This window comes from Corvus hawaiiensis, chromosome 3 (genome assembly GCF_020740725.1).
Source record: "Corvus hawaiiensis isolate bCorHaw1 chromosome 3, bCorHaw1.pri.cur, whole genome shotgun sequence".
NCBI classification, from domain to species: Eukaryota; Metazoa; Chordata; class Aves; order Passeriformes; family Corvidae; genus Corvus; species Corvus hawaiiensis.
In genome coordinates, this window is record NC_063215.1 from 85,541,904 (window position 1) to 85,565,562 (window position 23,659).

A 23,659-nucleotide genomic window follows, 5' to 3' on the forward strand; every position below is an offset into this window, starting at 1 on the left:
TATTTTTACACTTTCCCTTATTAAATGTAGGTATGCTTGTTTCTGGTTTGATGGCTTGGCTGCTCAGCTTCATAATTTAATTTTCCTCAGCTGGTGTCAAAAAAATTCTATTCCAGTCATAAACAATGCAATATTTGTAATTATTCCATAAAGTTTTTCTATGTTCTGGCATAGTAGGTCTTTATCTGTTTGATCTGTATGTATGTAAATCATTATAGAAGGTATGAAAAAGAGGATAAATTGTTCTGAGATTTGTATGTTCAGGACCTGTGAAAAATCTTCTTTTGCTGAATTGCTGAGCAACACCAGACCAAAGTCTAGAAGACTAAACTCCACATCCTGTCTTCTCAGTAAATTAAATGTCAATTCAGTAAATTAAAGATTTCTTTGGTCATCTGCATTCTTATGATGATAATTCTAGCAATTAGAAATTTCAGAGTCTCAGCTGATGATAGTTGTTTGTGATTACTAGTTCTCAGATTCATTTTGCTTGTATATGTAGACTTTAACAACCAGACAAATTAATTTGCTTTTGAAATAATTTAAAAACACCTAATCTGTTTAGGTATTTCCAAACAGGTGCACTAATGCTATAGTTCAGGCATAATATAACAGAGCTAGAAACCTGAAGCAAAACCACACAGTATTTTATTCCGAAAGGGGTTTTATACATATTTTTTCTGTCCCCTTCAATGAGATTCTAGGTTTTTTTTCTTTGTCTATGAGGGTTTTTTTATTGAGGCCTAATGATGCTATCAACATCCTTATTTCAACATTTAGGGAGCAAGGGGCAGTTGGTAAGAATTATTTTGGTATGCACTTGGATATGTAAAAGTGTAGGGAAAAGATCAGTATTGAGTGGACTGTTCTGTATAATTCACAAGAAATCCCAAGTCTGCACAAAGCATATGAAAAGTCCTAAGAAAATCAATAAGGCTACTTAAAGCTCTGTGCTCATTGCATTTTATTTATGTTTTTTTGAACTGAAGCAAGTATCAGTCATGTCAGTAAAATAAATGAAGATCTTTAATGTTTGCTATTTATTCTTTCTTGTGCTCCTTTTTCATTTGATACTTTATATGACTGCTATCTTGGTTCCAGTATTAAAATGATCTCAGCAGGCTAGATTGAATTTCTGACTAAGGTTCAGATTTGCTTTGACACCAGGGAAATACCATCCCCCGTAGGGTGAAGTGACTTTGTGAAACATCTGGTCAATTCTTTCCCTCTTTTGGATGCAGTTTTTCCTTTGGGAACTGAAAGCTGCATCTGAAAGGCAACTGTGAAAACTTCATTTTATCACCTAAAATGTGTTTAATTAGAAATCATTCACAGGTTTAAACCTTGGATGACTGGTGAATTCTGTTGAAACTTATGTGTTTATGGTGTGTTAAAACACAGATATTGTGTTATTCATCACAGTAGGACTTTATTATTGGTACATTCTTTCTGAAGATGATGGTATGAGAGGGAGGGTATCATCTTTTTTGTACATAAGAATCCGTGGGACAATCTGAAGAGAAGAGGTATTCCTGGAGTGCTTCGAGTTATTTATTCTGTAGACCTAGAGAATTGAGTCTAATCTTTAACTGGTAAAAACCAATAGTGTTTCACTGACAGAAGTGCTGTCTGAAAATCTTATTTTCTATATGGTACCAAACAAGAATGTGGGACATAAAATCTCCCAAGATTAATGGATGTGCTGTGCATGTCCGCATGCTGTATTTGTCTTCTAGACATCGTGTTGAGTGGGCACAAAACCAATTATGTTGGCACAGCAATAACGAAGTGATCTTCAAGTTGATTACAGAAAATATAACAAGGCCTAAGTGGTGAGGAGTTAAAATATGTTTTGAAATATAGTTATCATACTTCACTTGCTTTTGTGGATCAGTAAGAAAAAGTGAAAAGAAACTATGTGCAAAGAAGAGGTGGCCGTAGAAGGGGAAAGCTGTAAGTTCTAATTATAGGAATTAGCTGGTGTGCTTAAGGCTGGAGTTCAGTAAATACTTGAGGTTGGCAGGGCTTTTTATTCCCATTCTTGTGCCACAGCCACTTTCTGCAGCTGCATGTTTAAAAGGATCAAGCCACTCACTTGGCTGAAGAGGCCTGTGCCTTCTGAGTCCAGTCACAGATGGTATTCACAGAATTTTGGCCACTGTTCAGGAGATCTGTCAAAATGTTTGCAGTAGGTGCAGGACAGCTTGAGCGGCTCTTGCTACATGTTACTGAGCAAAGCATCTGTGTCTTTTGCATTTGTAGTGTAAAGTGCTGGGACCCTTTCTTATGTCAGGGTGCCCTGGTGCCACGCTGGCCCACGTGAGCAGTGTGAGTGAGGAGTCACTGACTGACTCTTGTGATAAAGACCAGAAGCCCACGACCAGTGTGTCCTCTTTGGCTTAAGGCAGCACAGCCTTTCATTTTGAACATCACTCTAGTCTGCTCTACCACATACTTGGAAATGTTCAAATAAAGCTCTGTACCTTGCATGTCTGCAATAAAAATATATTTAATATTATAAACCTGAATTTATCTGCATTCACTGCAGATCTAATTCGAAGAATAATTTTGAACCAAGCATTCATCATCCCAAGATTTTGTCTCTGAACATCAAGGTCTTCATGATTAAAATTCAAAAAGCAGACAAGTAAATGCCATCAAAGAGTTTTCATGGTGTACATGTACTCAGGCACGTGCCCACGTACAAACACACACACACACACAGATGCCTCACCAGTTAAGAGTGTCAGAGGACTGTTACAGAACTTGTGATACATTCGCAGGTGCTAATAGTCTAGGTGTTTTTGAGTACTGTGTATGAGCTCACAGTCCTTTTTAAATTCAATCTCAGCTGCTTTGCATTTCACTTTTAACTCTGCTGTTCTCTCTTAAATTCCCTTTAATGGGTCAAACATATTTTATTTAAAATTGAAATTCACAGAGTAAGTGTGTGATAGCAGATTTTGTAACTCGTACTGGAAGAATTAGATGTAATTAATTACAAAGTAAATATTACATATAATGCACAGTTTGATTTTTTTTTACTGGATATACCATGTAATTATCCAAATACCCTGCATACCTTTATGCTCCGGTTCTGATCTCAAAGCAGACTTACTGCACTTGATCTTCCAAGTCATTACCCCTGTGTTTAAGTAGAATATACAAATATAGTTGTGCTATACTTTCTCTCGTTTTTTAGGATATTTTCTCTGTGAACCCAGAAAACAGAGTTTGTTCTGCATGTTTTTGAAGTTGTAACTATACCCTGTCTGGAAGGGCATTTCTTAATCCCTTTCAGAATCAAGAGCTGGAGCTGTGGTTCAGTTGAGAAGCTAAAGAGAAGGTGCTCTTGGCCAGGATGACAGCTAATGATTAGATCTCAGTGGGGGGAAGAGTGGGGGGAAGAGTGGTAGAAGAGACGTGATGAAGAAGGATGTGGGGGGTTTGAAGGTGACATGGTGGAAGCCTTAATTGAAAGCACTGGTGTGAGAAAGATGGTAGGTTTTAAATGAACATTAAGTCTCTGATGTTATAACAGAGGCAGAACTGGAACTCTGTGAGTAGATGTGGTCCTTCCAGGCCAGGGAATGGTGATTCCAGGGCTTTTGGGTTAAGAAAGAAAGAAAAATGGGTCACAAGAGGGTATCTTTAAATAGGACCCTACTGTAGGGGCAGGACTCGTGGACCTTTCTCAATTATCTTCTTTTTTTTTTCTTTCCCTTGTCTGAAACAGAGCAGCCTTATGTCAAAGCCTTTGCTCATCTTTTGTTTCTTTCTTGTCTCATACAAACTATTGCAGTGTTTTCTTACCATGTTTCTTCCCTTAATGGTGAGTAAATTCAGATGATACAGAGATGCTCAAGTGCATATGAACTGGGCTTTCTTTAGTGGATGACTGTGGATTGAGAAAAACTGGAGTGAATAATGTTCCAGAGTTTATGGTTTTAATATGGTGTGAGTCATCAAAAAAAAAATTCCTTTCATACTGGTAGAATTGTTAGAGCTAAGCTTTCTGACAGAGCTATAAATTTCTGCCAATAGCCCCAATTTTTTTCAAGAGACAGATATATATCATCTGCCTATTTTCACTGTCTTAGCCTTCTTTACTCTGATTAACCCATGTGCTAAATTAGGAACCTCTGTTTCCTCTGTTTTCACAAATTGATGTGAGATCAGAAACAAACCTTCTTGCTTTCTGACCAAAGAACTGTCAAAGATGAAGAAGAATCCTTAACCGAGTACTGAATTCACTTAGATTGCTAAATGCAAGTCGTAGCTGAGCTCAGAAGAGTTTTATTATTGAGGTCATGGTATTTTCTGTGGTAGGCATTAAATACCATTCTATTGCCACATTTCTGTTAGCTCGGAGGAGCTTGGATCTCTCTTCTTCTCTAACTTCGCAGAAATTGTGTAACATTACTTTCTCAGTCTGTGTGAGGTAGTTTTGAGAGTATTCAGCTGTAAAACTGAAGAGACAAGCCTATGTTGGCATTATCAGATGAAAGAGAGCACCAGGAACTCAGGGAGGGGAAGGACATCTTCATTCAACAGGTGTGAGGTTATCTGCTAATGATTTTGAGGATAGGAAAAGTCTGTTTTAATCACCATGGTACCTTTGTGGTTTCCTTTGTTAAATTGCCATTTTTGCAGAATAAATTATGTCACTATGTCTAACTTTCCTCAAGGTCTGTGCATGACCTTCTCTCCTGGAAGTTTTTGTAATACTGTATTTGGAGAACCTCTTTGTGGGTCATAGTGGAACAAAAATGAAAGCTAAATTTAGCTTTTATTGATGGAATTTGGGCTTGCAAAGTCAAATTTTTGCACAGAAGTTTTAATGAAATTCATCTTGACTAAGCACTGGAACTTTGCTATTGTGCCAACCAAAAAGGGAGTATTATAAAGGCAAAATCACTTAGTATAAAAACTTGGTGCTTGACTTTTTATGTAACTGCTGAGCTTGGTGTTGGGTTTTAACACTGGAAGTTTTTGGCAGAATCATTTCATTTTTAAAGGGAAATCTACACTCTGAAAACAACATTTTAACTAGTGCCCCAGCTAGATTAAATGTCTTTTTTTAAATTTTTTTTTTGTTTATTTTTTTTTCTTTTATTTTTCCTAAAGAACACAAAGTAGAATCATAGAATATGCTGAGTTGGAAGGGACCCATCAGGATCATCGAGTCCAGCTCCTGGCCCTGCACAGGACATCCCAAGAATCACATTATGTGCCTGAGAGCATTGTCCAAACCCTCTTGGTCTCAGACAGGCTTGGTGCTATGACCACTTCCCTGTAATTGCTGTTTGGTATAGCAGAAGAGTAGGAAAAATATTACCAGATAGTGTCTGTTCTGAATAACAGTTTTGTTAACTGGAATGCATTTGGCTTCTACTGGATAACCAAACCCAAATTATGCAATGGCAAGAGCTGTGTAGTCATGTATGTTATTTAGTGCTGGTGCCATAGCCTGGTGAACGCTCCGCAGATTTAGAAATTGGGAGCTGTTCTCCCAGTGAAGGGCAAGTTCATTCCAGTTGTTGGGACAAACTTCCTTACCAAGAGGCGCCTTGTCCTTGACAAGGGCCCTTTTAGGAGGAGTTGAATTCCTTATTGCCCAGTAAGTTTTCCTTGCTACTTTCTTTGAACAAAAAAATGGTTTTAATGCATGAGAAATGAGGAAGAGCCCAACTTTCGTGCATATCTTGATGGTATCTGTACCAAAATGTATGTAAACTGCAGTGACCCACAGCCACAACTCTTCCTGCATTATAGTTTAATGCAGGCCTAAATCATGTGAAGTCAGAAATAAACATGTATGTGTTTGGGTCAGGTCCCTCATCTCAAACACGATGAGTTTTGGATTTGGAGATATTGGAGATATGCAAAAACCTGACTGGAGAGTGTCCTGATCAACCTGCTGGCGCTGACCCTCCTTTGACAAAGAGGGTTGAACTAAACGACCTGCAGATAATTTTAGCCCTTCTGTGACAGTGTTAGGTTTTTGGCAGCTCTCAACTTGCCAGAGAAAGAGGCAGGAAAAATATAAGTTAAGCTAATGCTTTCCAGTGAGACATGAGTTCAGTATAGCCCATAGGAAACACTATTAAAAGCCACTGGAAGTGACCGTGACAGATTCTATCCTATCAGTTGTTTTGTGGGCTCCTGTGTAATTCATTTGTATGGGTTCCACTAGAAAACACCATGTATGTCAGGCAATATTCTAATGTTGGGAAATTTTGGTCACTACTTGTTCAAGAGAGTGGTGTGCACTTTTAAATTCTAGCTAAATCAGAACTGCATTTGACATTATTTTATTTTTGAATAATTATTTGATATTAAGAATGTCTCTTAAGCATATTCAGAATGACTCTTTCCCATGTTTAGAGGTGATTGAGATGGGCATGGAAGATTCCAGAAAGAGGTGCATTCATTTCTCACCTTTGCAACTGGATTACTGAGGGGGGTTATATGTCCTCGTAGAGATCACTTTATCTTCTCAGCTTCAATTTCTTGCTCTTTGAAGGTGGCCATCCTACAACTCTCCATAAAACAGTTCTGGAAACTTGGGCATGTTAAGAGCTGCAATATGATTAGTAATTCTAACTATAGAAAAAGAACAAGCCAGGCTTTCAAGGGATCTAACCACAGTTTTATGAAATTCTGTAACAGAATTATTGGCAAAAGTAAGCCTAAGCCCCTGAGTGTTAGAGTAAAATCGTTTATTTCTAAATGTTTTTAAAAGGGCACTCAATTTTTAGAGCACTAGTTATTTCAGAAAGTTTGTAAACAAGGTAGGTAGAATGTTTTAGAATGAAATATACTTTATGGCATAAAACCAATCTAGTTGCGTTTTTAACATTCTACAGTTTATTTGCTGATTTACAACTCCATTACTGCAACGTAGCTAAGTTTAATGGTAATAAATAGAATAGTGTGTTCAAAGTAAGATGTGAAGAGTGTCATTGGTAATTGCAGCTTAGTGATACCTATGTTGTTTGACAGATTTTGGGGACTAAGAGAACATACAGGAGGAGCTGTGCCTGTTCTGGTTTGGGTGGTGGGATTTTTTGCCAGGCCGGGAGATTGAGAGTGTGGTAATGACCATGGGTTGATTTTATCACAGTTCTTGCTGGGTTTTCCTAACATTGTTTACAAGTACCAGTTTTCAGTCTTTTAATGGATTCACTTCACAAACGTGCTTGATATTCTGAAATACTGTAAAAGTTTCCATGTGAACCCTCTAGGATGAACTAGAAAATACTGCACTAACGTTTTTTTCCAAGAGTCAAAATATGTACAATTCTCTTTTACTCTGGAATTCTGTAATAATGATTTACTTAAAGTTTACAAATTATATTCATATTACTGGAGTTGATAATTAACACTATTGATAAGTACAAAAACAGTGTGGAAATGCTTGAGGTACTTGTATTCTCCAAGTTCCTACTACACCTTTCCTACATCTGGTTTGCATCATTCACAGTAAAAGTGGCAGATGTTGGGAGCATTTATTTGAAAATTTACCTAAAGACAGGATTGAAGAACTTGTTTGACTTAACTTCATTTTTAAATTCCTCTATTGAGTGTAGAGAGAGGCTTTACCTGCTGGAATTTAAGGAAATCTAGCAGTGAGGTGGTGTGCTGAATGAAACACATAATTTCCCTGAAGCAGAGGAGCATATTTTGAGCTGACAGTTTACTACAATGCTCGTTTGGCTTCCTGGATGTGATTGTATCCGTATGAATTTCTGTAGTCTAATTTGAAAATGTTTTGAATACTCTAGACAGTAAGATCAAAGAGCTTTCCAAAAAAAGCAGGAAACTAAAAGGTCATAATTCTTTTTTTAACCACTGGATCCCAGTTAGAGCCTTACACAGGTAAACAAAAGCAGAAAAATTGGGTAGCTTAGAGCAGTTGGAAAGGGAGAATTTGTATGTAGGGACTGCGATGTAATAAAATATCAGTTGTAAAAGCAGACCTAAGAGAATGCCAGGGAGTGTACATCTTGCCACATTCCTTAGAGAAAAGAAAATATATTCAGAGATGAGAATGGCAAAGCAAGAGGAGATTGTTTCATTCTTCCCATCCTCACCTTAAGCACTGATTCCCACTTACTGTGTTGTAAAAAATAACATTTTCCCTGTGTAAGCTAATTTTGCAGAGCTTCAAAAGCTTGATTGGCTTTGCTGCGTTAGCAGTAGGTCATTTCTGCACTTCATTGTTCTGGGAAGTGTGGAGCATGACAGTCATGCTTCAGAGAGAGTTGCAGGGTGGCAAACTGCTGAGAGCCTCTGGGAGCAGATGTTGAACCCCAGGCCCAAAACATGACATTCTTTACAATTTGGAACCTTCTAATAAAGAAAAGTGCTTTTGTTAAGTGGTTATTTTTTCCTTATCTATTCTCAGGGTTGCTCTTGTGGAAAATATTCCTGAAGGGATCAACTATTCAGACAGTGCACCATCCCATTTGTCTCTTTTCCAAGGCTGGATGAATTTGCTTAATATGGCTGAAAAGTCTGTTGACATAGTATCTTCCCAGTGGGACCTCAATCACAGCCATCCATCAGCATGCCAGGTATGTTCTAGCCTAATGAAAGAGTGGGACCTTAACAATCTGTTCTTATTGTCAAACTATTAATTTTACAGAACTAAAACCCTTCCCTATAGCAGAACTATTTGTTTGGTAGTCTAAAAATTCATTTTCTTATGGGGATTTTCCTGCCAATAGAAAAGTTTCTGAGAGTGGTGGTGTGCTTGGACTAGATAATGTTCAATACATACTCACAGCACTTCCATCTTAGGGAAGAAAGGCGTTGTGTAACCTTAAGAAAGCTGTCAAATTGTATCTATATTTGCACATCCACCTATTTGGGAATATTCATGAATCTATGCAATTATTTTCTATTGGTGTTACTGATGAAATAAAAGGGCAAGCCTGTGGATTAATTTTCCAGCCAAATAGAGGGATAGACTTACAAAGAACAATATAGTATCAGATGATTCATAGCTTTTCAAAATTACTCTTGGGAGAGAGCGGTGTTTGAGACTTCTGCAATTAAGAACAGAATGAAAAATCATAAATCATAGTGAATAAGGCAGACATGCATTACAGTGATGCTGTGCCAACAAACACTTTATTCTTGAGAGCAGTCCTCTTAGAAATATGGTCAGGAAAGGTTTCCATTTAGCATCACTTGAGAAACTAAGATATCAAAGAAGTGATAGGCTGAGAGTATCTCCTCTTTTCCACTAGATAGATTGTTTGCCAAAAGGAGCCACTCAGCTGACACGAAATGGGGCTAAAATGACAGCCAGGTAACTGTAAGGAATCAACTCTATTATACTATGGCATAAACTCTTGGCTTTCCTTTCTAGTTCTGTTGATGCTGTGCAGTAAAAAATGCCTTTTGGTAGATGATAGGCAAATCCTGGTATTCTAACCAACTATATTCTGCTTCTTTTGAAATAGACTGTAGCCTAGTTGAGCAGCATACATTAACTTTTCTTCAGAGTAAGTTTGCTGCCTGTCCATTTAAAATACTGAAAATATAAGGTGAGCAGATGAATATAAAATGTAATGCAAACCCTTCATTTCAGAGTGCTTATAAATATTGGAATATAGTTTGTGAATAAATTTATGGAATATCAAAATATTGACTTTTTTCACAATGTAATTATGCAGCTAAGCTTTATTTAAATTTATTGCCTAAGTAACTTCAAACACATGTACTGTCATTCAAGCGATGAATTCAAAGAGATGGTGCCTTAGATGTTTCTAGGATGTGCATGAATTGATGTGTGCATGAATCTTTAAAAAGTATTGTCTGAAAAAATTCAGCCTGTCATTTGCTTCAAAACTGGCAGAGCCTAACAAATCCCAAACAGAGGACAAAAAATAGTGAACTGGAAATTGGGATTTCACTAGTTAAGCATCAAATCCACATTCGCATTGCAAAGTAAAAACTGTAAGATACTATTCAGCAGGGAGAAGAAGAAGAGACATCTAAGAGGTGGATTTGGTCTTTTGTCCTCAAATGCACAGTTAAAGCCAGAAAAATGAAACATTTTTCATAATATTCTATTTGAGTTATCTTCTTCTGCCTGCTAGTAGTCTTACAAAAATGAGTAATTACTTGTGTTTAAAGGCAATTAATATTCCAGTCATTTCCTCATTTGTACAGCAGTGTGGGCTGAACAGCTGATAGATCTTTCTGTCAAGCTTGTCTATTCATGCTAAAACACTGTATTGTTATTGGCCAGTCTGATTGCTAAAAAATTGCCAAGAGGCAGTGTTTCTTAGCAAATTGCTGCCCCAGAGAATGTACACAAAGCTCAGTCTGAGAAAGGGAAGGGAGAAAACTTGAATCATTACATCTGCTTTCTCCACTTGGTGAAATGAAAGTGAAATTTCAGAGGAGCTTCAATAACTATAATCCATATATATATATATTTTTATATATATATACACTATAATTGTTTGAAGAATAAGTCCAATGCCCTCAAGTCTTTACAGTTTGAGTTTGGGGAAATTTTCCTAACATAGCAGGAGCATTATGAAAGGTAAGGGGGTAAGATGTAAAACTCCCAGGTAGTACAGTGCTTAGTGAATGAGTTCTAGTTGTTCTGTGAATGATTCTTGTTTTTTAGAAACTAAGGACATATCCATTTTCCATATGGACCCACATCCTGCTCTATAATTAGCAATTCTCATTTTATGAATAGTCAAGGCATATTGGAAAGCAAGGTTTTCCACAAGAGCACTTAACAGACATGGGTTTTTGAAGGAGAAAAGCAGAGTTGGCTAGATTTCTTTTTCTTAATTAGTTGCAAGGTTTAACTACATTCTCTATGTAAGTCTGTGTAGTCACATACCTACATGCATCCATAGATACATGTACACACACATATGGGCAATATACATATTGAAGAAAAATACAGCAGGAAATTCTGCAACTTTGTATACACACATACATGTATATGCCAAATATATGTGTCATCTGTATGTATACATATCGTCCATCTTGTCCAAATATATATTGGACATACATATATATATATATGTATATATAAATACACACATTTGCATATATAAAATTGCAGAACTTCCTGCTGTATTTTTCTTTATTTTTGTTTGGGGGTATATTACCTGGTGTCCTTGACTCTTGCTTGTCCATATTTTGTTGTTAAGAATCTGAATAAACATTCAATGCCAACTGAGCTGTCCAGGTCACAGCAGCCACACTCAGTCATCTGAGATGATGAGTTTTGCTAAATTGGATTCTCTAAAGGCAGACACATGATGAGACAGTGTTTCTGTGCTTCAACAGATAAAGCAGTCAAGTAAACAAATACTTGCTTTGCAAAATGGTGAGTTCTCTCTACACTGCTTTTATCATTCAGAAAAAAATCCACATATTGTGGTGACTTTGTGTTGTCATATGTGTGTTTTCAAGATAGCAGGATAGTTGTTGTGGAAAAGCATTGAGGTTTTTGTGGAATGTATGTGACTCTTCCTGTGCCAGTCTGATGTTTAGAGATATTAGAGGAAAATGGAAACATTTTTTTGAGGATGGCTTTTGATTCATTTTCACTGAAAAGAGAGAGGTGAATACAAGATCATTCCAGTTCACAATTTTCACAGTTCATTTCCTCTGGCTCATCTTATATTTTGAAACTTTAATTTAGAATGACCTTTTAGATTTCCACGAAGTCCTTCACAGACTTCAGTTTGTTTTTCACAAATCAGAATCAATGCCTCATGGCTTATTGGTATTGCCATGAGTATGACACAGCTGTCCCTGGATGGATATTTGGATGAACATAAGATGATTGAAGGGTAGATCTGCATCTGATTTTCACAAGTATCACATAAAAAATAGATTCTTCTGATTTTGTTCACCAACGTACTGCACATCTCCCAAATGACTTGATGGGAGGTGCCCCATCCATCTGATACTTTGTCTCATGTAAGGCAGCTGTCCAGATTTGTAATGAATCTCTGATGAGAAGTCGTGAGTCACTCACACATGCATTGCCCAAGAAGCTTAAGTGATTTGTTTGGTAGAGCAAATGTTAGTGAAAGAGCATAAGTTCCCTTCCTTGAAAATTATTAAAAAATGGAAATAAATAAAAAAAGAAAAGGATATCTCCACACCTAGCAGCTCCCAGCAGAAATTGGATAGGATGAGCTATAGACATCTATCAGCTCATCTTTACACAAACATCTCCCCTCTTCAGGTGGTGGTGTTTCCCTGGTACTGACTGAGGCATAGAAAATAAATTCCATGAAAGGAGTTTTCAAAATGAAAGCATATTCCCTCCCTTTGCATTAGTTGTTAGGTTAGAAGAATTGAGGAAAGCATTTAAGTTTCTGAAGTTCTGTATTAAATAGCAGCAGTAAAAGTTAGGATTTCTTGGTTTATTTGCTCTATTGGTTTCTGCCAGCATGCTAGGGTTTTTAGTGATGTTTTAGAAATATACCCAGAGGCTTGATTAAAGGAAAACTTGGGGGAAAAAATAGTAGAATTACATCTAAAAAAACCAGAAGAAAAGTCTGTGAAATAACCAGGTTTTTTCTGTGGGATTAAAAAGATAAGCATTTTCTGAACTGTAGGAATCTGTGTTACTGAAGAATACAATAAAACAATTTGAGAGTCCTTCAGTAAATACAGCGTTTTCATGTTTGTATTTCCCCATGTTATTTCTAATGAGGAACCTATGCTGATAGAGACAAGAGCAGGCAAGGGAAATCAGCCAGGCTACAATCAGCTTGTCTGGAGACTGCCAATAAGTTGCTTTGGGGGAAATTTCAGGACATTTTAGTAATGACAGCTTTCTTTTTTTTTGGTTTTTTACATTCACCAGTTTTCTGTGGCAGGTAGAGTTGGAACTGATGTTTGAGATTCGTGATAGTTTAAAGCTACCATGCAAAAGTACATTTTTTCATGTGATAAATACTTTTTACATTCATATTTGTCACTTTTGGTAAGTTTTTTTCAAACAGGCCAGCAAAAAGTGTAACAGAAAATTTTATCAGGATAAGCAGATTTCTGATGGTATTGTTTGTTAAAATGCAGATATTGGTATAAGGTAGCCACAGTTTCATAGCACTTGGCTGCTCCTATTTGTCAGTCCTCACAAGCTGGGTATATAGAAATGCTTCTGATCACTGTCACGTAGCCGCGCAGCAGCCTGGTATTGTCTCACAAAAGGAGTGTGGTCTGAATGACAGCATAAGGGTTTGTATTCAACAGAAGCATTTCAAATGTTCTGACAGCAGTAACAAAACATTTCAGACCTTCCATCCCATCTTTTTTCCTTTTCATAGAACGAACCAGTAAAATTACAAGTAAACATGTCAGAAAGTGTAGAAACGGAGTTCCAAATTAATATTAATGGAGAAGAAGTCTAGGTTCTTCAGCAGTGAAGGAAGAATTTCTAGTAACCCTATTTACTTGCTTTTAAAAGCAAGTTGTGAATTTTTCATAGTTTGGTGTGTCTAGCTGAAGCCTCGGTGAGGGTATGAATGCCTGCTGAGGGATGATGCAGTGACAGGTGAGACAAAGGGAATTCTTTCCAATTCTGTCACGGGTGGTGGTTTTTGTGTACCTGTATAAACACAGATATTTGTGGTGAGTGCACTCCTAGTTTTAACCATCACTACTTAGAGATACTTTAAATATTGAATCAATTTGAGGTTTTACCATTTATAAACATAATTGAAAAAAAACAAACTGTAAATGAATAGTCTGTGGTGTCCCTGATGGGAAAACAGATGCATTTTCAGAGAAGATGGTTTCATTGGAATGCAGGGCTGCACTCCAAGCGATCTATTAACCCATAGGATGGGCTGTTCAGCAGCATGGCCTGTAGGAGACAGCTATGCTTATGTTGGTTACATCAGGGAGTACTAATATCAAGGAAAACTCAGGAGGTGCTGCCAGGTTCTTTTTTGTCCAAACTACAGTTAATACAGAAAGTCCAGGCTTGTTTATCAAAGCTTTTATAAATCATATGTAAGTCTCCTGCAGGTAGAAGTGACAGTAATATCCAAAAATAACTACCATAGGGAAATAAAATTAGGAACCATCCCCCTGAAGCAATTCATTTTATCAGTTTTAGAAATTAACTTTCTAAGCATTTCTTTATCAGAACAGCTAACGCATTAATTTGTATTGATAATGATAATAAGTTTCCATCAAATTTATGAATGCATTTTCCACGTTTATTTTTGTATGCTAGAGCTTTCTGCTGTACTTCTAGACAAAATCAGTTTTTACAGATAACCTAAACAAAACCAGTGTTTATTTTTCTGCCTAGTAAATGGAATCAACATAGAGAACCTTTCTGAGTAGCTGTTTCTATTTATATGTATATTAATTATTATGCATAATGCAAACCTTTTAGTCCTTAATTTTCCCCGCTCACTTTTGCAAAGATGTAGCTAATGAAAACCAAAACTGCTGGTGTTTCCATTGGGGGAACCCATATGAAGCACATCCAAAGGCTGGCTGAGCTCTGACATGCCAGGAGCTGACACTTTGGGTTAGCTGGGGGATAGGGCAAAGCAAGGATTGGGAATTCAGCAGACAGCAAGGCAGCGATTGCTGTTCCCATATTTCGTTAGAGCCTAACAGTGCCAGACTGTCGCACTTGCAGGAGAAACCCTCTGGGAGGGAGCAGGGCGCCCAGGAAGATTGGTCAGTGCGCCTCTGCTGCCCCAGAACTGTGCTGGAGCAGCTGCACAACTCCATATGCAGCATCCATCTCCTCCCCACTCTTATCTCATTAGTTTTTACATTCTCTGTAACATTTGCTCTTCTTCTTTAAAAGATCCAGCACAATCTCTGGTATAAGAATTAAGGATTTTTTTTAGCTTGATGACGTATGTGAGGGAAAGCCACTTCTTGACTTAGACAGCAACTCAGGGCTCTTGGGTGTGTGAGTTAAAATCATGGATGGCATTTCTTGCATATGGAACCACCTAGTCACCTTGAGAAATGCTGAATCTGAGCATGAGAAGCATTTGGAACTTCATGCAAAGAATGTTTTTGTTTTCCTGTTCTGTTAGCTATTCTTCAATGCTTTCATTATGGCAGTATTGTGTTCACTGCTAAGTTCTTGAGAGCCTTGGGACGAGCAGGGAGCTATACCATGGATTTGAGTGAGCAAGCAGGCATACATTACAAAAGTCAACCAAACAGTAGTTCTGTTTCTATTGCAGCTTCTGGCTGATGGGTAATTTTGAGGAAGCTATATTTTAGGAGGATGGGTATTCTTATTTTGCCACATATATTCAAAATAAGTGACTATTAAAAGATAGGTCTGTACTGTAGACAGGGGAGCACTACTTTCTGTGGCTATGTAATGCTTAAGGCCCAGCAGGCCCAAAGTATCAATCTGTGCAGTCAATTTCAGGGCAAAGGTTGGCTTTCCACTGTCTGCTGCTTATGGGTTTTCAATCTGTGGGGAGGGCTTTTGTCTGAGGTTTTGTTGGTCCATGCTACATCATATTATATCATCCCAAACTGTTCTTGGTTTGGTCATTTTTGTTGAATTGAAAGATCCTTTTAAGATTCTCAGAGGAACAGTTATTACAGAGAATTATGTAACGGTTCTGTGAAGAGCTTTATCTTCTGCCTGTTTGTTTGAAAGTTGATGTATAGCTGTTGCTTTTTTTGTTTTAGCTTTACCTTGGGACAAGCATTACATTGAATCTAAAGTGAACTGTGTAGGTAGGGCAGGCATTTTGTCAGGTGCATAAGCCCAAAGTCTTTGTGTATTGGAGTGCTAATTGAAAGTGGTGTCTGAAGTAGCAAGTTAGAATAGCAGCAAGGAAATGAACTTTGTCTGTAATTGTAGTAACAACACAGGAGTAATACACTGGAGAGTCTATTCTTTATGTGGTCTAGTTGGATGTTACTAACTTAACTTTTTAAATTTAATTTAAAATACTGAACCTAAAATTTAAACATTTACAATGCAATCAGAAGTTTTGCTTCTTGTTAGTTTCTTGGATATGGAAAAATGTGGCAATTTAAAATTTTATTTTTCATGTGAAACAAATGTCTTGATTTCTGTTTTGACATGTATCCACCTCAGTATGACATTCCCTTTCTTGTTCTGTGTTAGAAATAGGATTTAAATAGTAAAATTTTATTTAGTATAAATAGTAAATGCATGTAAAATACCTAAAAATCATAGTTTTCCTTCATGATGTAACTCATCTAAAGATGAGCATGCAGCTACTTGGAAATGTGTTGTACTCTGGTTAGAACCACTTGCAAAAATATCACTCAATACAGAAAAAAAATGTAATAAACTCTTTTCCTTGAACTTTTAATCCTAAGTCAAGAGGCTGTGATTATTTAGAAGAAAGTTAATGTCAAAAAGTGCGCATGCAGCATAAAACCCCTGGACACTTCATTTTCTGCCTGACACCTGTCACCTTGTCAGTATTGCACAATCTGGGAAAAGGAAGCAACCTTTTTGGCCTTTGGAACAGTATTTCTCCAAGAAAACGAATTTGAGTTGCTAACCTTTAGGGTAGGTTTAATCATATCTAGGAACATAGTTACACAGCTGTTGTTTATAATGCTTTTGTTTTAACGTGCCTCTTTAATTTGTTGATATGCAGTTTGATCAATTCTGTGTCTTAAAGCTTCTCCTTTCCTTTAATGTTCTTCCCAGGGTCAGCGTCTTTTTGAAAAATTGCTTGATCTGGCGTCCCGAAATATTGAGATAAAACTAGTGAGCGATAAACTGCCCATGGAATCAAAGGTATTAAACGACTTGAAAACAAAGGGTAAGACCAAGGTCTTTCTGTTGTCCTGCCATTGACTTCTGCGTGATGTTCCTGTTATTTAAAATGCAGACTCGGATGATACATAAAATGCCCACTACTGGTATTGAACTATTACCCTATAAACCTTTAGCTTTCTCGGGTTCGTAGATGTCAATAATCTGAAACTGTTACTGTAGTTGATGTTTGCAGTTTGCAAGCAAATAAAAAGGCAATACATGATTAGATAGGTGTTTAAATTCCTTGTAGGCATTTTAATAGTAGGCAACATAACCTGAGAGTCTGGGGTAATACTTTGTGGGACAAGATATTTTTCCTCTTGAGCAACAGCAAAGTAAATTTATAAAACAATGTGTATGGTACTGATGATTCTGATGCACTGGACCATTGGTCAGACTTAGCGAGCTGACAAGGTTTTCTGTGCTATGTGTATTTCTTTGGTCTCTGCTTTCCTAATTGTTACTTTGAGGTGCAAAAATCCCTATCCAAAGAGGGATTGTGCATTAGCACTACATGAATAAACTTGTTTTATATAAAACTATGTGGAAGCTGGTGAAGAGAAAGAATTGCTGAAAGAAATTTGTCTCTCTTAGGAGTTTTAGCAATCTCATACACATTTCTCCTGTTAGTTATCTGTATAATCTGATAAAAGCATGATTTTAAGGGTAGGATACCCGTTTCAAAGAGCAAAAAGAACCTATATATTTTGATGGTGATCATTTTTGACACAGATGCCTATTTGGATTACAAAGAGAAATCAAAAAAATTAATTAAGCAAAGGACTTGTTATGGGTAGTAGCACCTTAACATAGCATGACTGTTCATGGTAATGAATAAAGAGCACCCTCTTCCAACAAAAATCAATCTATATTTGTTTGAATTCCCTATAACCTCCTCACTGCACAAGTAAAAGAATATTACTGATGGAAGTCTTTATCCCTGAGGGAGATTGGCTTTTAAATCAAGAATAACATGTTATTTAAATTTAATAAACTTAAATTTAATTTAAAAATTAGTAACTATAGACCCTCATCATTTCATGACACTGCCTGTTTCAGGGATTTGATTATTTCTGCTACATAACCAAAAGAGATATCGATCCTCTGATAACCAGTAAGAATATACCAAATACTTCGTCAGATATATGTGAAGTATCTTTTTCTGATCTGTTGAAAAAGAAACAGGTATTTTAACATCAATGTCAGTGAAATTATCTTTGAAAAAGTTGTTTCTTTTCCCTGTGATTCTAATATCCCAATTCCTGTGAGTCAGAGAATGGGAGAGGTGGGCCTGTACATTTATATCGGTGTACTGGCAATAGATATTTTAACTATCAATTAAAAATACCCAATACCAAAAATTACCCTCTTTCAAAAAAAGATGAGGAGAAATTTTTAGCTATAAAAGGGGGAGAAATGTTTAACACATCCTTCAGTTTATGTGGGAATTAATCCAACCTGTGAGCTTTTTGAAAAAAGACCAAACAACAGAGCAGAGGCTTTTACAATTTTGCTAGCTTCAGTTTCCCTTATGCCTTTTTCAGATTTCTGAGACAGGAAATCTTACAGTATTCAAATGAATTGATCAATATATTTGTGCTCTGAGCTACAAAGGATTGGAGAAAGTTGCTAGTAATTCTTGTGAGTTTTGTTTTCATCATCTTTGAACCCTGGAATTATATATATCATTGTGTACTGTTGGCCTGTCTCAAACATCAATACTGCAACTTCTAGAATTTCTCACTAGGATTTTTTTTTTCTTATTCCATGTTTTGGTCTGATAATTTCAACAAACTCTGATATTTTTATTAGAATGTCTTGGTTATGGCAAGGTGATTGCCAGCTCTGTTGCAATTCTTTCACTCATTTAGGTTTGTTGTTTGGTTTTTATCTCCATGAAAGGTAGATAAATCTTTACTTGGTTTTGCATTCCTGAGAAGAAATAAATTAGTTTTAAATTCAGTCAGATTTAGTTGTCTTAATTTTATGTTGAAATGAGTAGACCTTATATGAGCAGTTCATGGTATGTCCTGCTTGTGTAAAACAGAAGGTCAGTGGGAGTCTAGCTTAAAAAAAAAAGAAAAAATACCAATAATCTTTGCTATGCTGTCCTGGAAGATCTATCTACTAAAATTATTAATCTTTTTGCATGTGAGGGGCTGGTCACCTGCACCCTCAGAAATCAGTCAGGACCGATTGTTGAAAGGGAGCTGTGCATTATCATGTGGACATATATCCATGAAGACAACTAATTTTTTTTTTCCTGCAAGTGGTCAGATTTGTCTTTAAAATATGCCATGCCCCCTTTTCAACAGATACATTCCTCTCTTGGAGAAGAAAGCAATAAATGTTATCAGTAGCTCAGCCAAGCTGTGAAGCATCTCAAGATTGAGAACCAGAATGTTTGTCTGAACAGACCCAAACCCAGACTTGTGGTGTTGGTCTGAATTAGGCAGCGGAGAGTCTAAACACTACTCTGGGTTTCATCAGCTGATAAGCTACTCTGATTGATCCTAAGCAGCAAATGTGCTTGGCACCTAATCCATGGGCAGTAGTATGGACAGAAAGCACATACGCAATCAGTGGGACTCTGGGAATTTCCTGCCTTTCTGAGTCTGCCTTCACCTTGCTAGGTGGGCATAGCCTTGGCTCTTCTTTCCAAGGCAGGTTGTATGCAAGAGTCAGACTGTCTCCAAGTTGTTCTGCTGATTATGAAAGAGAATTGCTATTTCTTGGAGAGGATGGAAGAGTCTTGCCTTTCTTTTCAGCAGACTGAGTGATCAGAACCCCTGAGCTGTGCCCTCATGTGGTGCAGACTGGTTCCTAGGGCTAGGGCAAAGGATAATTTGGCTGTTGGCCCCGGATGCACCTGCTAATATATTGCCCAGGAACCTTAAAAGGAATCTTCATGTAGCACACCCTGTCTGCTTTAAGTAGCCTTGATGAAGTGGAATGGGTTTAAACACATGGGATTGCTTGGAGACCAGTACTTGGTCATCCATATGTTTTCATGCGGTGTTTCAGCTTTTTTGTACAAGGAACCACGGTAGGTTCCTGTACTGCTGCATCTCAGCACAGATGTTGAGACTGTTTCTGCCAGACAGATTATTCCAGCACATCTTTCCTTTTTCTAGACAGGCATGCATCAAGTCCCCTTGCCTCTTCTCCCCCTTTCTGAAGAACTGTAGGAAGCAAGGGTACATCCTACCTAGAGTCCTCTCCACACATCCTTCCTCTCCAGCAGCTGTCGCTATTGATTAATAGAGGAGAAGGTTGAAATCTGACTTCAGATGTGGGCTGATGGGGTAAGATGAAGCATAACTTACATGGATGGGGGAGCAGAACTGCACTGATGTGGAGTAAAATAAAATCAGTAATTCACAGTTGCAGTGCTAGTGTAGACATCTGAGCTAGCTGTGAACCTGCAGGTTTGTCATCACTCCAGTGACTTTTTTTTGCCCTGTTTATGCTATCCTGACTTACTTGAGGTAGCTGTAAAGCAGGGGAGATTGATTACAGGAATCCAATGGCTGCAGTGTGAAACATGGATTGATTTATTGTGCTAACACATACCACACCTAGAGCTGTGGCGGCAGGATTCTCTGAGTGCTGAGGTCATGTACATTTGCTAATAATTGCTGGACTGTGGGAGTGTTATTTAGTTGCAAAATTAAGCATGCAAAAATTAGGAAATACTAATCCCATAACATACATTTATGATAGACTTTAATTACATTATCAGATTTTGTATTTTGCACAAAATACCTGGCTGGTACTCCTTGTAATCTTACCATATTAATCAGAGGGTTTTCCTTTATATTGAATGAGAATGCATCAAACATTTAATGCCTAAGGCAGTTGATGTTCATTCAGGGGATATTATTTCTGCTGGTAATGGCTAGAATCTTTTTTTATCTTCATATTTAATATGTGTCTCTAGGCTTTCTTCATTGCACATCTGCCAGATCCTGCACTGAATGCAGAATGATTAATTTCCTCATAGGCCTTTCCATGCTGTTTCTCACTGTGGTATCTGAGTGCTCTGCAAATACAGTATTAATTTATTTTTACAACATGACTGTTACGTGAGGTTTCTTGCTCCTTCTGTCTCTTGGAGACAACCAGTGATTGTTAGTGGCAACACAGGCACCAGAAGCCAGAGCTGAGCATTTGTTTTCTATAGTCACAATTAAAATTTTAAAAAGTATATTAGTAATTAAAAAAAATTAACCACATGTTAAGTTCTCCCAGCTCATGTTGTCAAAATTATTACTAGACAGACTATAAACTGTGATGTTATTTTTGTAGGACATATGTATATCCATACTATGCATATCTGTATATGACTCTTGTGAAAGGTAGGTCTGTCTTTAGACAGAATTTGGCTCATTGTGTAAACAAACGTTCTTCTTTATCCTCTTCATACTGTGACAGTAGCTTATTAATGCTTGTTTTCATGGTTATTGTTTTAGCCTTTTCTCAGCTGTGGCTCAGTCTACTGGATTGAGACATTGCTTGTAACCCTCCCCCTCCTTACACATAATTATGTACCAGTCTTTGTTCATCAGTAACGTTTCAATAGCACTGTCTCCAATTAGCAGGTTGTATTATTTCTCATGTGTACAGAATCTAAATCTCTTACTAATTGCAATCTTATTTTAGCTGACAGTGTTCATGATTTTTAAGACATTCCAATGGATTTTCCTTCTTCAATTTTCATTGCTTGCTTCCTTTACTATTTCTTTTTTACCCCAATGCACCTTTTTCATTAAGCATCTTTCATATACTTGCAAGGGATATTTTATCTTTTGTCAGTGGTGGCTGAGGCGGGTAAGAAAAGAGGAGTCTGTCTGTGTCACAGTGTGATTTAAGGAAAAAATATCATCTAACTCAACTAATCACTTTTGAGTATTAGCAATGAAATTGGAGAATAATAGGAATTCATTGTCATAGGGCAGGATCCAGTAACTAGATCACACATGCAGCTGTTGTTCACTGAGGAGTTCATGTACATTTGCCCGGGATTACACTTTCTCCTAATTAGATACAACCAAAACAGAAAAACTAAAAAGTTACATTGTTGCAGGGTGACAAATAAATGAGCAGATAGTAAAGCTCTAGAAATTTTTTTATGCATTGAGTTGTGCTCTTTAGATTACAAACACTAACAGATACCATTCCGTGACAAATTAAAACAGGATATATCTGGGCAGCTGCATGATCCCAGCTTCCTCTTTGCTCTCCCCACCATATGTTGTCCTTGCCTTCTTCCTTGCACCAGTGATCATGTGGTAAGACAGTTCAGGGGGCTGCTTTGGCTACAGACTGCTTGTTTTTTTGGCTAGCTTAATTGTCATTTGCTTTAGATTTCTGCCTTACTCAGCGTGTGATCTCACAGGCTGGGGATAACACAGAAAAAGGAAACACATAGCTGGGGTTGACAAGGGAGGAAGGACCACTGGAACCTGGTTGAGATAGGTTCAATCTGCCATGGCACCAGAGAGCTCAAGTTCATGTAATATCAAGGGACTCTTAAGAAGTTTGAGGGTTTCCTGTACTTTTCTGTACTGTCTTAACATAAGTGTAGCACAATGGGCAGCAATAGTGAATGTGATTTATATAAATTATGAAATGTGTTTAATTCCATATTCTGTCTGCTTCTGTTGGCACACTTACGGTGCTGCATAGTTTTAGAGTTGTGGGAGCATGAGCTTTTACCTTTGGCCACAATCATGTTCCCTTTCCCTATCTTCTTGTGGGAGAAGGGAAGATGTAATTTTTAACATACTGTAGAAGAACTGAAAGATGTTTGTTATGTCACAGAAAAGATGGAGATTGTCTGGGAGTATCAGAGCAGTTTCTTCTTATGAAACAAGCTGTGAGTTGGGCACTTTTTCTGAACTAGACCCTTTGTACACTGCAAACCCTAGGAATGCAAAATTGACCATTTGGGAGAAACTGCCATTTTTTCCGGAAAAGATAAAGCTATAAGACTAAGAGGGAACATTTCCTGGTAAGTTTCTTTGGGCCTAAAACTGTTTGGGGTTTGGGTGACTTGAGTTTTTTGAAAGCTTTTGGTAGAATAAACAATGATGACATGGATTTATATTAAGCTCAGAACACTTGGTTTCAGTACTACTGAAAATGTTCAAAATATGGGGACAGTGGACTGTAAAGAGATTAGAATGGAGCTATCACTGGCAATTTTAAGAATAAAATAAACAGGCCTCTATGAGGAATGGCCTTGTAGCTCTGGTGCATGGGAAAGATCTAGATTGGTTTCAAAGCTGGGTTTAATAGTTCCATAATAGTTTGGAAGGAGAACATAAACTTATGTGCTTAAGGACATTCATCTCAACGTAAGAAAGAACTTTTTTTCAGTAAGAACAATCATTCACTGGAACAACCTTCCTCAGGGATGGGTAGAGTCCCCATGACTGGAGGTTTCCAAGACGTGACTGGACAGGGTGCTGGATGATCTCATACAGGCTCCCTTTTTCCACAAAAAACTGGGTCAGATGATCTTCTGAGGGGCCTTCTAACCTGGGATTTTCTGATTCTAATTAAGTCTTTAATTCCTTTTCATGTGAAGTAAATGTTGAGAATCAATGTAAGTACTCTGCAAAGACTAAAAAGAAAATACACTCCATTCGTGTCATGGAAGGCTGGAATCCTGAAGGTGGATCTTGAAGAGATTTCTGCCTGTCCAGATGGCCAGTTTTTGCACAATGTACCATAAAAATAATATTATCTGATGCATGTTCCATTGGAATGTAAAGAGTGCTCTTGACAGCTGATGTTCAGTGGATGGTTTTATGTAAGGCATTGAATGGATCTGTAGCTCCATTGCTTTCT

General features: G+C 37.4%; 1 protein-coding gene across 4 annotated transcripts in view; it reads left to right on the forward strand.

Moving 5' to 3' along the window:
- Positions 1-23,659, forward strand: part of PLD5 (phospholipase D family member 5) — a 184,557-nt gene that overhangs the window by 103,332 nt on the left and 57,566 nt on the right. For 3 of the 4 annotated variants that reach the window (XM_048298663.1, XM_048298665.1, XM_048298666.1), the window contains 2 exons: positions 8,411-8,579; positions 16,694-16,808. In XM_048298663.1, the coding sequence (XP_048154620.1) occupies positions 8,411-8,579; positions 16,694-16,808 (284 nt within the window). Of the gene's footprint in view, positions 1-8,410; positions 8,580-16,693; positions 16,809-23,659 lie in introns of those variants that run through there. The other variant, XM_048298667.1, reaches the window with a different exon arrangement.